The following is a 22,528-nucleotide window of genomic DNA, read 5'->3' as shown; positions in this document are numbered from 1 at the left end:
ACGCGACAATACGAATTTTGCGGATATATGTTCTCGATTCAAAAGTGATATTTTTTCAAGCTCTTTCGATTGAGCATAATTTAATTTGTTTCTACCGTCAAAGCCGCTCGCGTTTATATATAAGGATAACTAACGTTAAAGTTTCGAACTGCAAAAGGATAGCTGGATCGAATGCTTTAGGCCTCATTTAGATGGTGCGAGAACTCGCATGCGACTTTCATTACATTGCGGTTTTTGATCGGTCGGTTGAATTAGACGTACCTAACCAACAGTCCGCAAAGTAACTAAAAACGCATGCGAGTTCGCGCGCTGTCTAAATCAGCCTTTAAATGTACGCACCCAGAGCACATCTTTATAAATTGTACTTAATTAGTTTCCACTCCAATAACTAACATTTATTCATTGGTTGACATTAACAAGCAAAACGTATTAGAACTTCTACCGGACCCGTTTGGCGTTTAACCTTCCCGTAACTGGATGAAATAGCATGTAAAATATTACAACTTACGAGTATAAGCGCAATTTTGCTTCAGTAATGTTTTGCAAATATAAATAAATCTCAGTGTTTCGTGTACGAAATATTTACTCAGTGTTTGTAACACAGGAATTCATAGCCCCAGGTAAAATTTCGTAAGCAGATTGCTACGTTTATTACAAAATGAAGTTATCTGGCTTCCAATATTTCAATAATACCAGTGGGGAGACACTCCTGACTTCGGGTAAACTCGGCTCCGTTCGGCTCAGCATTGCTCCGAGCAATTATTAGGGTTGGTACCACTTGACGTACTTTTGCGTGCACGACCACAGATAAGATAAGCACTTGAATTTTGACAACCCTAAATAGCCGAAAGGGATAGTGCCATATATTAGAAAGGGATAGCATGATTCGACCCTAAATCGCTGTCAAATTTCGGCTTTGTACGGTGTAGGTACTATGTATATAGGTAGGTATTATGTATTCTGTGATAATACTATAGTTTAGTAACACCCGTACCAAGCCCATACCTGCATGTCAACTGTGAACCCATTACAACGGCCACGCCACACTCACAATATTGCCAATGCAAGCCCCATCCTTTACGACCCATGTTATGGCATACAATACAAGCAACATTAGCCATATGACGGCCGTTATTGGTCGTTACTGTCCATATTAACTACATACAACTCGTAAATGCTGACGGAGATTAGGGTATTATGGTTATGGGAAAAGTTGACGATCGGTTTTGATAGTGTTTATTTACATTATATTATATACGTTATGCTTTTGTCGTTAAGATGTCATATTGCTAGTTCATGTCATTAAATATGTCATTATATTCATTGATTCATATAATTATAGTCATTTATTTGGAGCGCATTTAATTTGTTTGCTTGCTGTTAATGTAAGGTCAATGTGGAGAAGACCGGCATATAACATTTATTTCTGGGAAGACTGTCATAGGGCAAGTACTCTCGTATTTGTATACCTATGTACGTCGCTGAGACACAGTCAGAAATAAAGAACTTCACTCCCTCAGTTCTACGGACTTTCTGTAAGTGGAGTAGGTATGTGTACAAGCGCAAGAGTTATATTAGCGGCGAAACAGCTTGTAGACACTCTTCTCTACAATGACCTTATACACAGTGTTTTTTTAAAGTCCTTCAATTTCAAGGGTGCTTTCCTGAGCTTAAATTATAGTACATTGTGCAACATGGGGCGTAAGTTGAATATTGCAAACAAGAGTAAGTTTAATTTATAGACTCGAGTTTGCAATATTATTACGCCCCGAGTTACACACAATGTTTTTCATCACACTTGCGATACAAAAATTAAGTATAAAGACAAAAAACTGTTAATTATGGCACTAGAAACTTCATAACTCCCTAGGGAGAACGCTTTTTCTATAACTCCCGCTAAACCTGCGTGCAATTCCACATTTACTGAGCGAGTGTGATAAAAAGTAACTTTCTGTGTGCTGATGTACTAAGTGCTGAGGTTGGCGGGCCACGTGTCTGGTACCACCGCATCTTTGTCGCTCATGTTTCAGTATACCATGTTTCAGTATATTTTGACGACCGGTCTGGCCTAGCGGGTAGTGACCCTGCCTATGAAGCCGATGGTCCCGGGTTCGAATCCTGGTAAGGGCAGTTATTTGTATGATGATACAGATATTTGTTCCTGAGTCATGGTTGTTTAAGTATTTCTATGTATTTAAGTATTTATATATTATATATATCGTTGTCTGAGTACCCACAACACAAACCTTCTTGAGCTTACCGTGGGGCTTAGTCAATTTGTGTAAAAATGTCCTATAATATAAAAAAAAATACCTGCGGTAATGTAACTCACAGTGATGTAGGCGCCGACGCTGTGATACTTGTCGGTGATGTTGATCGGGTTCTCGATGTTGATGTCTGTGCTGAGGTTGGCGGGCCACGTGTCTGGTACCACCGCATCTTTGTCGCCCATGTTTCAGTATAGCTGCGGTAATGTAACTCACAGTGATGTAGGCGTCGACGCTGTGATACTTGTCGGTGATGTTGATCGGGTTCTCGATGTTGATGTCTGTGCTGAGGTTGGCGGGCCACGTGTCTGGTACCACTGCATCTTTGTCGCCCATGTTTCAGTATACCTGCGGTAATGTAACTCACAGTGATGTAGGCGCCGACGCTGTGATACTTGTCGGTGATGTTGATCGGGTTCTCGATGTTGATGTCTGTGCTGAGGTTAGCGGGCCACGTGTCTGGTACCACTGCATCTTTGTCGCCCATGTTCCAGTATAGCTGCGGTAATGTAACTCACAGTGATGTAGGCACCGACGCTGTGATACTTGTCGGTGATGTTGATGGGGTTCTCGATGTTGATGTCGGTGCTGAGGTTGGCGGGCCACGTGTCGGGTACCACTGCATCTTTGTCGCCCAGGCTCCAATAAACCTGGGTAAACAAAAAAGAAACGTTAATACACGCCAATCATAAGCCAGGCTTCCACTGTGGAAGTCAGACAGGGACTTCAGCATACGTTTAGGAAGACTTTGTCGCTCCGTACATGATTGTGGTGTCGTCCTCCCTTATTGCTTATTTCGCAGCGGCCGAATAGTATGAAGATGTCGTCCCACGAAAGTTCATATTTTCAACACATCGTGCGTTGGCGACACTTGTATTTCCCCCACCACCAACTTCGCACCAACTTTGCATCTGAAGAAGAGTCAGTAAAGAGTCCACACTGCTTGCAATAGACGGCCGGATTTGTATTGGAATACATACTTTTGTTTTAAACGAGAGCTTGGTATTTTCATCGGACGACCGCCGAGGATCCGTTTAATACACTCCCTAGTTTTCAGACACTTTTTAATATTGATTCTAAACATGTACACGATAAAGCTGTTGACACCGACTATAGTATACAGTAATGAGTATAGTATCAGTATCTATATTGTATGTAACGTAAGACACCCTTGACCCGCTAAATGGACGGCCCAAGGTTAAGGTTATGGGATCGTTTGCTCGGTGCGATGTTTTACTTTCGACTACCATGTGTTTAGTTGTTACTGTAAATGTACAAAATTTGATTTCTCTGTTGATACCGACCTCACCGTATTACGAGTAGTATCTATATAGGTATGTATCGTATCACGCCCTTGACCCGCTAAATGGACGGCCAAGGTAAAGGTTATGGGATCGTCTACTACTTGTCTGCTCGGTACGGTGTTTTACTTTTCAATATGGGTTGTTTACCTGTTAGATTAATAATTGTAAGTGTAACAGATCTGCCTAAAACGCATATGGCTGCAACTATTATAATTTACACTGATTTAAACTTTCACGATTATTGAACATTATCAACTACACAACGGGACTTAATCGCGTATTTAAGTTTTAAGATTTACCTCCGACGTTTCCGTCCGACCGACGAAAATCGGGACGAGGGTTTTAAGATCTCATCCACATGGAATCCAGTCGTTAGTAAATGTAAGCGGAAACGAATATCGACAGTCGATAAATCGAATATCGTTAGTGTTGTGTGTCGACAGAGTAACATCTCTAGTGCGCAACACGTTCAAACTGATAAACAAGATCAAGTGCGGGTAGTTCGAAAAACTCGCGCGGCTAGAAGATGTTGATGTCAACTTGAGCCAGTCTTCTCCGAGACCACGGGGACAACGCCGTCCTCGAAACGTCGGAGGTAAATCTTAAAACTTAAATACGCGATTAAGTCCCGTTGTGTAGTTGATAATATTATAATTTACAATTACAAATGAATAATATTGTTATAATATAATGAATAACTTTGTTGCAGGTTAATAAAGTGAAAACATAGTCCGACCAAAGCAAAAAGCCCGCATCGCAATAAAGTGTTCGCGTTTTTTTTTATTTTTATTAATATTGTCGAGGTCGCAGATGCATATTTAATTGCAGCGTACTATAAATAGTAAGGGTGGCTTTACAAGGTTCCGTTGGCATTGGACGTGGCACGTAATAGAGGATAACTATTTTAAATATCACAAACAAACCGTCCGGTCAGTTATTTATCAGGTATAAAAAAATAATTGCAAACCTATAAGCATTATTAGAGTGAATTGCAAAAAAATTTTACGTAATTAAGCGCAGTTAAGAAGGTGTGATTACTGATTAGTCTTAACTTAATTGATTAATTTGTGTTACGAAAATTAACTATGTAAATTGTATTGTATTGTATTATATCTATAGCACACGCTAACACACTTTCATGCATCTAGCTTAAATAGAAATGGCTTAACTGTGGTAATTAAACACAATGGAATCAATTAACTCTAGACTAATTACAGGTGCTTAACTATATATGTACTATTTTTTTTGCAATTCACTTATTAGTTGGTTTATAAACCAACAGACCAATTCAAACGTGCACCTGACGTCAGAATGATATCTGAATGAAGTCAGTTAGTTATCATTCGCGCCGCGTTCATAAATTTCGCTCGGACTTGTCCGTAGGTAAGGTTATAATAATTAGAGACGCCCCGAATAGTGAATTTGGCCGAATACCGAATATTCGGCCCCTCTCTAGGCCGAATACCGAATATTCGGCATGACATGCGAACATTTTGAGTCACAATTATTATGAAAACTGTTCGCCAACAAAGCACAACATTTGCTAAGATATATTTATATGTTGAACAGAATTAATGAATGTAGTTAGAGTCAATCAAATCAGACCCATGATAAAAATAAAATATATTGTAATCAACAAATGCTCAAAAACGTACCTTCGTGTCTACTTTCCAAGAATACATTTTAAATATTAAATATACCTAGTTTTTGGTTATTTTTTTGTGTAATTTTTCTTTTTAGGTAGGTGCAACAGATATTCGGTATTCGGCCGAATAGTAGGCAACATTCGGCCGAATACCGAATAGTTGCCGAATATTCGTGGCATCTCTAATAATAATAATATTAGCACGAGCGACATGCAAGCGAGGGGACGAGAGATCGAACACTATTATTGTGTATGTATTTTTTTTAAGAGCCTATAGTGTTCCATGATGGGCAAAAAGGCCTCGCCCTTAGACTTCCAATCTTCCCGATTAACTACATAAGTATTTTAATGTATATAACAGCAAATAAAACACAATCGCGATAATAATAAACTCAAGAAGAAAAGAACAAAGGTCAACTTATCCCTCTAACTCTAAGGAATATCTTTGGGTGTAATATTCAGGATTAAGTTCAACCTTCAAATCCTTTCATGAGTTTGTTATTAAGCTTTACATAGAGCTTTTTGTCTAGTTCGAAACTTAACTCGTACCTACAATATAAAGTTACAGGGCTTTCTCGGAACTTGCAGTTACAAAGCTTTGGCTAAACGAAGACATTTGTTGTAAGTTATACATCAAAAGATCCTTTGTAAGTAACAAAGAAAGTTCACCAATGACATTACGATATTACATTTCTCCGTAAAAAGTTAACGATATCTCCCACTGGTTCGAAACATTAACTAGTCATTCATCCAAGAATTAATGTGATTACTTTAGTCAGTAAAGATATACTTGTAAAACGGGGAGTTTCTTAAAAATTCAGATCGTTTACGTAGATTAGGAATTCCTTTAGTCACGCGAAAGTGCTAGTGTTAATACATGTTGGAACCGCAAAGTTTAACTAAGGTTTCACAGGAATTTAACCACCCACACAGTACGAAAATATGTATTTAGCATTTACTTTGTATGCATGCATGGTTGACCCTGCGTTTTACGTTGTACCGCTTCAATGCAGTCAGTAAAACTATTAGCTTAGCATATATGCAGGGGTGCTAAGCAAAGTTTTGCTGACTGTACTTATACGACATCCAAGAGATTCGGATGGGAGAAATTTCCAAACAAAGTTTCCTTTAATTTTGAGTGTACACCGCATTTAGAAAGTTAAAGAACTTATTGTTACTGCAATATTCGATACATTGCTAACTACAATAATGTACAAAGTAGTAAAGAGTACACACAGCAACACTCTTAACAGTCCATCGGTGGACTTAATGTCTGTTGTAACAACGTTGGTATCGTCTTGGGTCGTCCCATTCGTTTTTCGTCAAGTTCTTAAATTAGTCCTATTCTGCTTTCGACACTCATTCTACATTCGTCACAATCGTCGGTGGCTTTCAAAGTAGAATGAGTGACGAAAGCAGAATAGGACTAATTTAAGAACTTGACGAAAAACGAACGGGACGACCCAAGACGATACCATAACGTTTACGAACTGTCAGTTAACAGTGTGAGCGATGATACGATGAATTGAGTCGATCGACCAAATACCGCAATGTAACGAAAATCGCACGCAAGTTCCTGAACCGTCTAAATGAGGCTTAGGTAATCAAGAATGAATTTTCCGTAAACGTTAAAACAACACTATTAGCTGAGCGGGCGTCGATTAGATGGGTCATCGTTAAATATTTTAGGTGCCATTAAATATTCAAGGAGGGTGTTTAGCAAAAGCAATGTTCGTAGCTTTTAATTGTTTTAATTTTGTAAGTACATGAAATTGAAACTTGGAAAATTACATTAATTATATACCTACCAGTGGCGGCGCGGCTAGATTGTTCGTAGGCAAGCCGTAGCTGAGTTGCCCTTCTTTTTCTTTATAAGTTTAAAGAAAATGGCCCAAGAGCCTGAATATCAGACAAGCCGATGGAAATCAAGTTCTATGGACGCTCCGCCACTGATACCTACCTATTCCACTTGTCGCCGATGGACAAATGGGAATGAATCGTTTCCATCTGTACACGTGGGGCGGAGACACGTCCCTTACACGTGAGGCGGAGACAAATGGGAATACACCCAATAAACGTCAAATTAGACGAACTGTATTTTCAGTTTTATAATTTTCAACATCACGGTCACGATAATAATTTAATCAATGGACTAAATCTAATATCATTCGATTGGTTTAGCCTTCCTACTATAATACCTACCCCATAATTTCGGCGATTACTGAGATTAGTCATCTAGTACCATCGTCCACACTGTTAAGTGTTAACTGTCCATTTGTTGGGCCTTATGTTTTTTGTAACAAGGTCCACCGATGGACAGTAAAGAGTGTTGCTGGATATTGTAATAGTTGTCGTTGTTCGATTATTGATATTAGCTTTATCGTCAACTTCATGATAGGTGTTTTTTAATAGCTACATATTTTTCTATCAAAGTGTCTGCCTAATCATTACTGTGTGTTCTTCAAAGTACTTAATAAAATGCAAATAAATAAAATTGCGTGGCTTGGCCATTTTAATTTTACAGTAAGATACGATAGAAAATATTACTAAACTTGGCTAAATGACCAAATCGCGTGGTTTTTAGTATTGCTGATAATACCTTAAAGACATAATTAGGTTTTAAAAACCGGGTAATTTCCTAAACTTGCTTAAAAATATAAACTGAAAATCGTAATTAGATCCAAAAAAAAGTAAGACAGTGTTGCCACTGCAATAATTTGTTTGTAAAATAGTAAATTCCTTTTTATAAATAAACACGCTAAGATAATTTATTTATTGGTAATTTTACTCCTACGATTTAAAAAAGTACTTTTATTTACTTATTTTTACATAAATACAAGACGCGCTAGTAAAAAGTTGCAACATTGTCTTACTTTTTTTTTTGGAATCTAATTAGGTACGATTTTCAGAAAATCGTAGACGACTTCAAATAACCCAACGATGCCGGTAACGACCCTATTATTTCAAAAAGCTTTCTACGAAGTTCCTTCAAAGCATTACACTAAAAATATACGTTAAAAGGCGAGTAAAGTCTCCAGTTTCTTGTGAACCGAGCTTAATGAGTCTTCTACCGTGAAGCGAGCTAATTACACTGCCTTGCACGTTTTAGCTCACCTCACACCCTTTAATGCACGTGCCTTTACTTAAGTACATGTCTCGTGACCTAATTCTCGGATAACATTAGTTCATTCTTAACCCGTGGAGCGCCCCAGAATTACCGTAGTATACAGGGTGATCAATCCAAATGGGTCAGTATGGAGAAGTCAGAAACTATGAGATAGCGAAATCTGTTCTTAGGAACCATGGCGTCGATTTTAGATTTAATAATAATGGCATTAATTTTTTTTTAATCTATCATACATAACCGGGATTCGAACCTGGTCAATATTCTTTATGTAATCGCGTGTAGTATTTGTTTGTATGGCAACTTTTAAACGATGCGTGATAGGTGGGGGGTGCTCGACCAAATATCATAGAGGGCCCCGAGACAAAACAAACTACATTAAAAAAATCAAAATGGCCGACTTTTTATTTTTATTTTTTCAAGTTGGTCCGAGCGCGCTGAGATTTGGCATGCGGCGAGCCTGGGGGCCCAAAATTACCATGCCAAAAAAATTTTGGAAATATCCAAAATGGCGGCGGACACGGGGAAAGTCAAATTTCCAAGTAGGTTAAGCGAGCCCGAAGGGCGAGCTTCAGGCCGGGAGGCCGAAGGCCGACCCCGGCGGAGGGCCGAAGGCCTGGAGCCTCCACCCCGACTTTTTTGCGGGGAGGGGACGTCAAATGTATTGCTATTTCTACATGATTTGTACGTAACGTACAAATAGCTATGTCAGTCCATACAAAAGTTTGCACAATTGTGCAAGTTTTTCGGCAGAGGGGTAAGCTCTTAAAGGCGACTCCAGTTATTAAATGCTCTACGTCCCTACCTGATTATTTAACTAGCGTAAACGTCAATGTCAAATTTAAGTTTTCCATTTAGCCCACAATGTGTAAGAAACGATATGAATATGAAATAAGTAAGTGACGAGAGTATCAGAAGTGTATGGAAGCGAAAAACATGCTGCACCGACTCCGATAAGAACATGAATGAAATAATTTTGCTTTGTGTTGCCACTGTTGGTGAACCTTAATAATAAAATAAAATACCGGCCCTGGCCACCGGTAGCTTGGGCCTTGCCCCGCTGCTGGCGGCACCCAAGGTGGTTTTTTATAATGTGTTTATATGTATTTTTTATCGTTTTGTAAGTGTTTTTATATTTTACTTTTATATTCATATTATAAATAACCTAACTTGAGATGAAAAATAAATAAATAAAATAAAATAACAAGTATGTGACGCCCCAGGAATAGTACCTAAGACACAGAATAAATAATAGTACTAGGTACAGAAGACTCACTCTCTAACAAAACGCGTCTGTTACGATCAGGACAGATATGGCCGCTAGGTGGCGACAGCGCCACGCGCGGCTTATGGCTAGCCACCAAAATTGGTGTGGAATGGAACGGATGTACTTGTAGCTACTTGTTGAAAAGCGACGAAATCGCGGAGTGAGCCACGCCTGATTTAGGCCACAAATGTGTAAGCGAAAAACATCCTGCAACGACTCCGATAAGAACATGAATGAAATAATTTTGCTTTGTATTGGCAACTAGTAGGTGACGCCCCTGGAATAGTACTTAAGACCGTACGCTTAATTAGTCGCAATAAAACACAGTACTAGCTACTGTGGGTGGGTTAAAGCTAAAAAATGTAGGGTTTACAAAATTGGACTTACATCAAATATCTTGCCCAAATCCGTGGCTAGGCAAGAACAGTTGTACGCGACGATGCCCAACTCCTTCACCTGCAAACATGACCTAATTAAAATATCAAAACATACAAAAGTAACTCATATAAACAGCATCTTGCAGAGTCTGTTACAATCACAGTGTGGCAATTTGCACTAAATAAAAAATTGGACGATGTAGCCCGTGTTAATTCCTCGGGCCGTATGCTTGTTTGCCACTGACGTGGTGTTACAGTCGAATTTTGTCGTAGCCCTATTGAAAATATCTATATTAGACAGGTCGATATGTGTGCTTACCTGTGTAAGCGACCGCCAGTCCATATTGGCGCTGCCGATATAAAAGTGCTGCCGGTCGATAATCCAGAATTTGGTGTGGAGCACACCCCCTCCCAACAGCTTGGAGAAGTTCAGGCTTCGTACCTGAAACATGTCTGTATTGTATCTCTTTGAACGCCACGTCTATCGTGTGCGGCGCGTCATCCTGAACTTTGTCGGATTGCACGAAGATATTAGGCTGTAGACGCGCGCGTTTGTAGACGTGGTTGGCTGTGAATAGGTTAAGCTTGTCTAGTCCGTATTACAGGGTCACGTTTTACAAGTCTTTTAACCTGTCGGTAAACGCTAGTTGCTTATCTACAACAATTACAGGCTACAAGACTTTTATAAAACAAGTTATTTATTTGATGATTTCGGAATTATAAGTATATGTACACCCCATGTAAGTCTAGGTACAAAACCATGTGTCAATTATAAAGTTAATCTTATGATAAACGAAAACCTTTAGCTAGTTGTGAAGTTATATACCAAGTTCTACGCCAGAATGCTAAAAATAACATTTTGAAACAAGTGGCAAAAAGGAACGATGCATGGGGCAAAGAAGTTTATGAACGTATTTTGAATGTCGAAGACCTGTGCCCTGTTTATCAAAAGCTTGTAACTTGTAATACAAGTGGAAGTCCCTATTTGACAGCTTTTGTTAGAAAGGGACTTCCACTTGTATTACAAATTACAAGCTTCTGATAAACAGGGTACTGGTAGCAGTTGAAGCTATTGTTTTTATACTGCCGATACTAAAATTATAGTTTGATTGTCCCAATTCGTTTAACCCATTTGGTCCTCAAAATTGCTATGAATACATAGTGGGTAGTAATTTGGTCAATCAAACTGTCATTTTAGTACAAGAACTATAAAAACTTAGAAGTAGGTTATTCACCGGTATCGTAGGTGTACAACAAGAAGGGTTCAACAAACTTAAAGGCCTTGTTTACTTTGGAAGACTAAAGGCCTGTGCACACCGGCTGCGTGTGCGTGACGTGCACGTGCGCGTGCGGCGTTGTAGTATACAGATCCTTATGAGAGACGGCACACCGCTTGCGTGACGTGTGCGTGTGCGGCTCCAACATTTTAGCGCACGCGCACGTGCACGTCACGCACACGCAAGCCGGTGTGCACAGGCCTTTATTCGGCCTTTTAGTTTTTAGGACGGTGTTGTTGTTTATAAAATAGTACAAACATAAAAAAAAATTACTAGTTACCTGGGCAGCTTTCTTCTTAACTAAATAGTCAGTATCTATATTAGGAAATAACTTAGTGGGCCAATTTTGAGCAATCTTCAAATGTATATTCCTTTTTGACCCGGCGGCGTACAACGCCTGGAACACTTGTTCTCCCTAAAACAAAGATAATGCTAATTAAAAAATGTACAATTACAAAACATTTAAATTAAATCGAAAATACACGTCACAAGGAATTTGATATTCGGTCAAATTGTGTTTTTAGAAAAACAAATTATATGGCCAGCACTCAATGAATGTAATATGATACCTTTAGGTATGGTGCTTTACGCACACTTGTGTCGTATTCCCTCCCCCTGACGTAACCCCTCCTTTTAGCATGAAATATGTCCCGGTTGACAGTTTTTTTTATTTTTTGGGGAAAGTATACAATATAGGAAAAAAGTGTCAATGAAAGAAATAATTAACAAAAAAAGTTACATTCATTTTTTTGATATGACGCACCAAGAACACAACTTAACCGAATCAACAGTAACAACAATATGAGCGGCTTACATATAATCACAGAAATCAAATATCTTTAACTGTAATTTTTTTAAGGATGTAAACTTACCTCAATCGAGGAATTATATGGATATTCTTCATTAAACCTAAGAGTCCAGTATAAAGACGCTATTTCTATGGTTGATTGAGCTTCATCTATTAAGTCTAACCACACTTGCTTTGTGGGGGTATGAGTTATGTTTGGAGGGTACATATGGCCCTCTGGAATTGTTTCTACTAAAGATAATCTGTAACAACAATATTACATTAAATTATAATTAAGAAATCGGTTAATCGACAATAATTTAGTTTAGTCAGTTATATGTTTATTGACAAGCACTTGTATAATGATAACTGGTAAGTGTATCCTGGGCGGGATATGGATGTCATCCGGAAGATTGCGGGTCACTTCTGGATGAGATTAGCTCAGGACCGGGACATGTGGTGTACTAGAAGAGAGGCCTATGCTCAGCAGTGGGCGATAAAGGGCTGATATGTTGATGATGACGAGTGTATCCTGCTGTAGATAATAGTTAACGGCTGATATACATAAAAATATTTTTTTTTACCCCCATATGTGGATAAGGGAAAAATAAGAAAATTAGCATTATAAACCTTCTGGATATATCCGCGTTAAGCATTCCATCAAACGCATTTTCATTAATTATAACAAATATAGTAACTACGATTACTAAAGAACCGATATACCTAGCCGAAAATCTTGGGACTACAGCCAAGCATAATAAAAAGCTATTGTTTGTTCACGTGTTCAAGAATGTGTTCGTCTTTTACTAAAGCGCAGTGTCAGAGCGTGACATACCCCTTAACTTCTAGAAACGAATGCAATATGTGTGCATGACGATAATATGTCTGCTGCGGAATGGCATAACTGACAGAGAAACGTGAAAAACAATATACTCGTAGGTACGTTTTTGACTCTACCACTTCCATCTATTACATACAGCACAATGAGCCCCCCGGAAGACCTGATAAAACTGAACGACGAAGCTATCAAGTGGATTAATTCTCTGGAGTTACATTTATGATTTCTCTGTATCTGTAAATATAATATGATGCCATACGATTAAATAAATAAATGAGCCAATTCACTATATGGGCTATTATATAATGACATGTGGGTAGATAAGAAGATCTGCGGGTACCCCCAGTTCGGTTCTAGCTAGGAAGCCAGCACACGGACGTAACATTCTTGCCACGGGATTTAATTCGGGAATAGACTAAAAGTGCTTTAAACTTAGTGTTTGAATGTTTCAAATTGTTATTTTGTGTGATGAATAAAATGTCGGTAAAATTTAGTGAATTTCATATGGACAAAGACAATTGAAAAAAAAAATTACAACACAATAATGTTGTCTTCGGTTACCGCGAAAGTTACTCATGAAATAAAACTATTGAAACGGATTATATCGCGTATATTGAATACATACTACATCCCGACGTTTCGAACCCTTTACAGCGTTCGTGGTCAACGGGTGACTGAGGAAAAAATTGTACAGTCAACAACAGAGCTATGAATACAGGCCAAGTGCCAAAAATACGTATACACGACCTTAATGTACAGGCAATAAAGTACTGTATACATATTTTTGACACTTTGCCTGTATTCATAGCTCTGTTGTTGACTGTACAACAAAACACAATGTTAAGTTTTTTTTTTTTTTTTTTTAATTTATTTACACATCACAAAAACATAATACAAACAACTTAAAACTAAGATGCGCCACAGAAACTTGTGAAAGTTTATGCGTGGTGCAAATGCATCACTACGCTCAAACTGCATGTGTAATGTTTATACACCTATGCTTTTTTTGTATATGGTACTTATATACTAGACACATAAAGGAAAAAATAAGTTCGTAAGTAAACAAGTATCAGGTAACACCTGTCATCACACATTCCCATCCTGGTAATATTTCTTAAAAGCGTTTTTACATTTATTTTTATTTTCGAGGGTATTTTTATATATTTCTTCTGGTATATTATTTAGTATGCTAGATAGCATATATTTCCACGTCCTCCTGCCATACACGTTTACGTACTTTGGGAGAATATATCTAGATTGAACAACTGTGCTGCGTAATTTTTTATGTCTGTATTTCATTTCTAGTAGTTTTATTTTATCATATTCCTCGAGAACTATCGACATGTTGATTTTGTCAAAGATAGACATTACTTTACAGTGTTTAAAAATATCACATTCGTTATCAAATCTATTTAAGTATGTTGGTAAAATAGTTTTAAGTATGCTAAGTTGTAGTTTATATATGTTATCTATGTATGTTTTATATGTTCGTCCGTAGCTACTTAGCCCATAACTTATGACCGTGTCTGCCAGAGACAGGTATAGTAATCGTAATATATTATAAGGGAGTTTATATTTAAGTATGTTCATTTGGGAACGCAGAGACCGTAATTTGTCACATACATGTTCAATGTGAGGCTTCCAGTTGAGGTGTTTGTCGATGACAAGGCCCAGGTAGGTGTGTTGGTCCACCAGCTGGAGCGGCTCGCACGCGCACGCGCGCGGGTCGTGCCAGCAGGGGTGCGCATGAGCTATAACTATAGGGTTGACACTTTTTGCGTATGGGGAGCGTATGTGTAAAAGTTTTGTTTTGTTGGCATTTATAACTAAGCCTACGTCGTGAGCCCACTTACACAGAGTATCAAAATTGTATTGCATCATTTCCTGTGTTCTTACCTACACTCGTCTGAGCAATATATGGGCGCCGGGGCGTTAGGGAGCGCAGGCGCAATGTTAGGCTGGTCGAGTAGCGGGACTAATACTACTAGTACTATGAGCACTATCACTATGGAGACAGGGATGCATGATGGCCGACACCATATGCTTTTCTTCTTTCTTCTGGAAAAAAAAAACATTTTAAATTTTACATTATAAAAACTACATCTTATAAAAAAAGGTCCCCCATCGTTTATGTCTGTTTGTATGTTCGCGATAAACTCAAAATTTTCATGCGGTTTTCATCTATCAATAGAGTGATTCTTGAGGAAGGTTTAGGTATATAACTTGTTAAGGTGACAAATACCGAAAAAGGTTTATGGAGTCATGTTTTAGCTGTGTAACCAGGTGTTGGCAATTAAGTATCTCCAATTTTTCTAGAGTGATTAATCAGAGGCACTTGCAATTAAATGGAGGAGATAAGCTCTGGATAAAATAAGGATTGTACCATTTGTACCGTAAATCAGCAGTTCTCAATCACATCAGCATCTGATATGTTCCGTGAATTTATGAACAGAACATAAAATTATAGACAAAGGTTTCAAACACTTGATCTGGCTAAAATTATTCTTCTTCAAGCGGTTGCTCATCACTGAATAATTAAGAACTTTTGTCCGAGAGTGATACTAACTTGTCATTATAACTGTTGCCGTTTTCGTCTCTCATCATGAAGATCTGCTCCCACTGCTCCAACTCCTCATCAGATGATGAAGCGTTCCCCACACTCCCTGACTCGAGCACAGTCTGCCAACAAAACCATATCCATCAGATAATGTGTGTGCTTACAGTTATATGTTTTGGAACTTTTATTTACATGGACTTTTATTGACACAGTGACCAGTGACTTATGATACTTATGTTATAACTGTTATAAGTAATAATAAAAAGGCACACTTTAAATCAATTTGTTGGTTTTTTTTTTTGTGAGATGCTGTCAGTCACGAGTCAATAATAGCAGAGCATTAGCCTCCTAAGGCCCAGAGCCATACAAATGAAAAATCCAAAATTTGCCACTGAAATTTGAACCTTTAGTGCAGGGAATAGAGTTGATTTTGGTTTTGTTTGAAAATTGAAAGAAAACAAAAGAAATGCGACTCTGTTCCAATTGAATATGATTTAAATTTCATCGAACTGAATAAGTGCTATAGGTAGGACCTTGGGCCTTAGGAGGTTAGGGTATGCTCCCGGTACTTTGATGTCATATGATGCCGAAACAACACTCAGCTAAAAAACTTCTCAATCTACAATTCTACATAATGCCATTTAATTCTCTTTACGTCATTTATTAATTTTGATAAACATACAAATATTATTGCTCCCGTATTGGTACAATTAGGGCCACTTGCACCATTCCATTAACCTGGGGTTAACCGGTTAAACCTGGAATTACCATGGTTACCCATACAATTTGACACTAGGTTAACGGTTTAACCGCTTAACCCCGGGTTAGGGAGATGGTGCAAGTACAATTAAGAGAAAATGAGGTATTGGTATTAAAGGTGGTTTTCCATCAATCCAATATCTTGGTCCAATGTGTATTTGCATCTCACATCTCGTTAATGAGAGAGTGAAACGCGATGCACATTGGACAGGAATACCACCCTCAGTAATTATATTCAGAATAATCAAAACTACAAAATAAAATAGGTACAAATGATTATGTAGATATTAGCGACAAGAGGACGTTGCACTTTACAGTACTAAGATAACTTGCATTGTTGCATTTTAGTACCTATTATCCTTTGTTTACTAAACAATTTTTGTTAAGTATCCCCACTAACCTTAAACGTTTCCAATACAGTCTTAATCATCATAAGAATGTACCCCATATTGTAATCACAAATTAAAAATGTCCGTGAAATTAACTGTTTAATTCATAAAGAGGTCACATAAACCTAAAATAAAAATACATTACGTAGCAACGATATGATTTGAACCAAACAACTGACGTTATATTGACATTAATGACAAGCAGCCGAATTTGACAGAAATAGTGACGCGACATTCCGGACGAAAAGCAAACGCACAATCAACTAGTATGTAAATGTAATCGATATAAATGATCACTCGATATAAAAATCGCCGTTTACATTATACCACTTCTCAAACTACAATTTCTAATAAACGACGTCAAAATTAATAATCTGTAATGCATATCACGATCTACTAACCATTTATTAAATATTTCTGGTTTTTTAACTAGGTAACCAAAGAATTAAGATTTATAATTAAACTAAACAGGTCACCGAACAAACTTCCTAAAATGCAATCACGAACACTACGCTTATTAAACTGCATTTTCGTTAATCCTTACGTTCCTTTACGGACCGTGTTGGCGCATTAGTGGCAAAAATATTACTGCAAAGTAAATGACGTCGGCAACCACTGCATTGTGCATGTGCATTTTAAATACTAGGTTAGTTGAAACCGTAACTATTCAGGGCACAGCGATTGCGACAATGTTATGAGTTGACTAAGTATAGTAGATAGGTATATTTAGACTCGTGTTAGGACTAATTAATGTTACTATGGAATTATTTCTGCTATATTAAAATTAAAGAAGACAGATATTATATGTTATGGTATGAGGATTGTTTGTGCTACTTATAATTTGAAAGGTATATATACCTTTCAAATTATAAGTAGCACAAACAATATCTAATAGCTATTAGTTATTTGTTGGATATTATTGTTACTAAAGAATAATGATGATGATTTTTAAAAGGTATTAGGTAGGTACGTGGTAGGTTACCGATTATAATATCCTTAAAATATATGATACCCCGGTTGTCCCAGCTTTTGCCAAGGCTCACGAGAGCCTGGGCTCCGGTTGGCAACTAATCCCAACAATTGGCGTAGGCACTAGGTTTTACGAAAGCTACTGCCATCTGACCTTCCAACACAGAGGGGTATTAGGCCTTATTGGTATAAGTAAATTCCATTTCTTCATGATGTTTTCTTTCACCGAAAAGTGGTAGGTCACACAAAACAGGGGTCAACAAACCTTGGATCACGAGCTGCATGTGGCTCTAGCTAGGGTAGGTACAATGGCATCTCTACTTAGTTCTTAAAAATGACCGCTTATAGTCTGTATCATTAGGTATTTAAAAAAAGTAAACAAAATCTACCCTCAACTGGCTTTTTAAGCCAGTTGAGGGTAGATGAAAACACTACATGATCAAATAATGTAGGTTAAAGTCAGGTCGTTCAGTGACATTCATTCATTCATACATTCATTCTTTTAAAATTATGGCTTCAGCCCATTGGGACTATTTCGCCAGTGTCAAGGTCGTAGTAGCAGAGTAAAACGATTGAAATTGTACGGTTAGTACAAGACAGTGTACGGTGATTTAGCTCTTGTAACGTTCAGTGACAGAACCAGGTGGTTTTGTATTTGGTTGGTTAATCTTGTGGTTAATCAATAAATGTTATAACTACCCGAAAATGTACAAATTATTTGTTTACTTTTATTTAAGTACCTAAAGATACAGAGTATAGTTTAGGCAAACCGAATCAATATTGGTGTTATGGTGTTACTTTAAAAACTCCAGAAACTGGCGACTGTTACTAATTTTTACCCTAGCCTAGAGATGTTGAAGATTAAAAACAAGTCAACAAAAAATATAGGTGTTACGGATGCCAAAGCTAAAAACTCAATATTCGTAAACTTAGTTAAAATGTAGGTAGAAAAATATTTCTCTCTACTGAGAATATTTGGGTGTTTTTATATTTATTTACCACTTGCAAAAATGTTTTGTACGATGAAGGAGGCAAAAATATCTGAATCAAACTTAATAGTCGTGAAAGAGCTTAAAATTGCATGTTGCATGATATCTAAATACCAATGCATATGTATACTATGTGTAAGCCTTTTGAAGAGTAGGTACCTACTGTTGATTCTATGAATTAATATCTTTGATTTCAATCCATCTAACAAACCATACAATCAAATAATTTTTTAATTAATTTGCTAACTTTTCCGACATGCTATGCCGGAAATTATCACAACCCTGCCTTGGGGCAATTAACTTTCGTAATTGTGCTGACACTGTAAACAACATTTACCTGCGATAAGTCGACGTCGGGCCGCCCGATCGCGTGTCCCCGCACTATTACGCTATAGACCATAAATGATTAGTCATTTTCCCGCGTTTGACCTGTCAAAAATAAAACGATGCAGAAATTCCCGCGCTTTGAGCTTTGACCGTGTTAACAAGGCAGCGGTCGAAATCACACTGTGTGACAAAACTTAGGTAATGTAAAAAATATATTCCATGGTTCCGATTTAACGATGGGTTGGGTTAGCCCGTAATATTTTTATCGAACGGACAATGCCACAGGTAGCTTTGATATCTGGTATGTTGGAGTCGATAATTGAAATTGATTTTGGCTTTGATTTCAATCTTTGTAGCAAAGTAACGATGTGGTTGTAAGTTGTAAATTTTATTGATTCTGTTTTTCTATCCCTAATAATAAGTACCTACCGATTTACTAAATAGGTAGTTTAAATACGAAAGCGAATGTTAGTTACCTATATTTTTGCATTATTTTCGCGTAGATCTACATTCGCGTGTTGCAAAACAACTCAGTAATCTTTGTAAGTAGGTAACCTCTACCTACCTATCTGATAATTGTTTGTGCGCAGACTCAAGCAAGTTATGAAAACAGAATCGAAAGGTTAATGCACCTAAGTTCACCTAACCAAATGTTGACTTAACGAGTTAAATAGAATTAAGAAAGAAATAGAAAGAAAGAAAGAAAGAAAGAAAATACGTTTATTTGCGTCAACCAACCAGTTAAATTACAAATTATACATCAATTATACATACATTATTAAGGACTCATCTGAAGGCCAGCAATTAAATTTATTGGCTATAAAATCTGTGTGCAGAAAATTTAAATTAAGCATGTTTCAGACGTTATATAAAGCCCTTTAGGGCAATAAAGTTATGCGGAAGGTGGGCCGAGGCCGGTAGATCCAAATTTCGATGCAGTTTTCTATTGATCATACTTTATGTGGCTGTGTAATGGACACTATTGGCCTCGGCGCACCTAACCATAATATTTTCAAGGATCCTACCTACATAAATAAGCAATATGTTGCTTTTAAAAAGTCAATAGGTACCTATTAGTACTGTATTTCTTAGCAATCGTTCGAAACTAGGGAACAAATCAAATTATTTTATCAAATATTCGGTGGACTTGGTCACCTTTTCTTTAGTGTATGATATATACCTAGTTCAGTTTATAATCTTTCGAAAATTAGTTTAAATTATGATTTATTAACGTAATATATCCCGTAATGAGTAGGTGACCAACAGATTTAAAAAAAACCTCAAAATGTAGGTACAGGACTTTTGTGTTGGCTTTTAAGGGCAGGAAGGGAAACAATTAACTTTTTATAGACACTGACTGTGATACGAATTAACTAATTTAACTAAGTACCTATAGTATGAAACAACTCTATTACAGGTTTAGTGCATAATTATTTTCCATCGTATTTTCACGGAAACATACCAACGTGTCTTGCTATTTTCAGTCAGTCTCGGTACAAAAAGTACTGACGCTGACTGAAGTGGCACGACAAAATTAATGACAAATTACAAACGTTTCCGAGAAAATAATGGAAAACAATTATGCACTACATCTGTATAGTATTATTTGGTACTAGCGACCCGTCCTGGCTTCGCACGGTTTAACAAATGATACACCTAAACCTTTGTCAAGAATCGCTCTATAGATAGGTGATGAAAACCGCATGAAAATCCGTTCAGTAGTTTTTGAGTTTATCACGAACAATCAAACAAACACACAAACAGACAAACGCACCGGGGGACTTTGTTTTATAAGGTGTAGGTACCTAGTGATATAATGTGTGTAGAAACGACCACTACGCCTCTACGACAACTAAGGTCTTTAACAATTTGTAACATGAAATAGTCACATTTTATTTTAACGGCAGCGAATAGCACCTACTCTGCACGGACTCAGAACGAACGTTATAGCGTGATACCCTAATTGAGAGTTACAAGCAAAGTTGTAGTAAGAAACTAGGCTAAACGGTAGATCGTTAGCACCGCGGAAAATGTAAACAAAAACATAAACATTCGAGTCACGGTGATGCTAGGGATCGACGAACCTAAACAGTTATGTACTTGTTTAGTTAGGTTGATATTAAATATACAGGGTACATAGTTGTAGGTACATATTTAAAACATCATGTACCTAAAGCGAGCTGCAAAATTGCATAGACACTTTATGAACGGAATGCATTTTTGCAGCTAATCTTGAATCTTAGAAAATCAATCAAGAAAGTTTGTAAATCTTTTTTGGTAGCTTTTTTATCTGAGCTGGCAAACTCCCATGCCTTCACCGTTTTGAAACATTTCCTAAACTAAATAAAAAAAAATCGAACGAAGGCCACTTGTTGTTATTGGCGCGAGACGTACAACGAATTACAACAATATGACATAATTTTGATGCCAAAAAAGATGTAGTTTTGAATTTGTTTCCTGCCCACACCAAATTTCACTAGAAACGGTTGAAAAATACGACCTGCAGAGGAAAACACCTGAACAGACATACCTACGTGCACATGAAAGAATTTTTGCCAATAGATTTTGGCGTAGCGGTGTAGCATTTCGTAGCACCGTTGTATAAGTACTTTAAAAACCGGCCAAGTGGGAGTCGGGCTCGCGTTCCAAGAGTTCCGTACGTTACCCAGTTTTTGACAATGTATTTTTTGTGTGGAACGTGAATGAAATGTCTTTAAAAAACCCATAGGGGTCGGATCCGTTCCGACTCACGCTTGACTGCACATTTCTAATAGGTTTTCCTGTCATCTATAGGTAAAGAACTATTTATTGTATTTTTTTCAAAACTTTAGACCCTGTAGTTTAAGAGATAAAGGGGGGAATGGTAATTTTTTGACTATTTTCTTAAATTACTTCTAAACTATTTATCTTAAAATTATATAAAAATATATATTTGAGATTCTTACAATGAGCTCTTTCATTTGATATGTAACACGATATAGTTTGCAAAACTTTGTTTTTTAATTGTCTCATTTACCCCCCAAAAGTGCCCCCTATGTTTAAAATTCATTTATTTACGTTACATGACCGTCTTTGGGTCACAAGTTTACATATGTGTACCAAATTTCAACTTAATTGGTCCAGTAGTTTCAGACAAAATAGCCTGTGACAGACGCACAGACAGACAGACGCACGACTGATCCGTTTAAATAAGAGTTCCGTTTTTTCCTTTTGAGGTACGGAACCCTAAAAATCAAGAGCGTGTCGAAATTCGATACAGAAAATTGATGGTCATAATTAATTGCTTATATCTTTTTCTATCTACAGTCGATTAGGTACAGCACAGCGTTAAGAACCAGGAGCATAGGGACAGGGACCAAGAGCTGTGGGATTTCGGTCAGTCTGACCTAAAAACATTGAAACTATTTCATGAGCCTCCTTGTATATCGAATATTTAGCCTTATACATTTACTGTCTGAAACTTTACGTTCCAAATGGGTGGCACCGAATTACTAGTGATCCCTATCTATTATAGTTTGGTTGTCGTGGACTCGGGGCCGGTGAACTTGCAGACTTGTTTAAGTAACCTCCATTAAAAATGGGAGCGTCTGTGAGATCAATATCATGATCGTGAATTTTATTCGATCGTGGATTAAGGGTTGCGCTTGAAAAC

At 37.4% G+C, this 22,528-nt stretch overlaps 1 protein-coding gene across 1 annotated transcript in view; it reads right to left on the bottom strand.

The window, feature by feature from the left end:
• LOC134794400 (5'-3' exonuclease PLD3-like) overlaps positions 1-22,528 on the bottom strand; it is a 73,452-nt gene that overhangs the window by 12,431 nt on the left and 38,493 nt on the right. The window contains exons 2-8 of the mRNA XM_063766211.1: positions 15,453-15,565; positions 14,783-14,944; positions 12,134-12,311; positions 11,542-11,676; positions 10,304-10,426; positions 9,995-10,063; positions 2,786-2,917 (exon numbers count right to left, since the gene is read on the bottom strand). Coding sequence (XP_063622281.1) covers positions 2,786-2,917; positions 9,995-10,063; positions 10,304-10,426; positions 11,542-11,676; positions 12,134-12,311; positions 14,783-14,944; positions 15,453-15,565 — 912 coding nt within the window. The remainder of the gene's footprint in view (positions 1-2,785; positions 2,918-9,994; positions 10,064-10,303; positions 10,427-11,541; positions 11,677-12,133; positions 12,312-14,782; positions 14,945-15,452; positions 15,566-22,528) is intronic.

The sequence above is a fragment of the Cydia splendana genome, chromosome 10, assembly GCF_910591565.1.
Source record: "Cydia splendana chromosome 10, ilCydSple1.2, whole genome shotgun sequence".
NCBI classification, from domain to species: Eukaryota; Metazoa; Arthropoda; class Insecta; order Lepidoptera; family Tortricidae; genus Cydia; species Cydia splendana.
The sequence above is the reverse complement of the archived record's forward strand: the minus strand, read 5'-3'. Positions and strand labels throughout refer to the sequence as shown.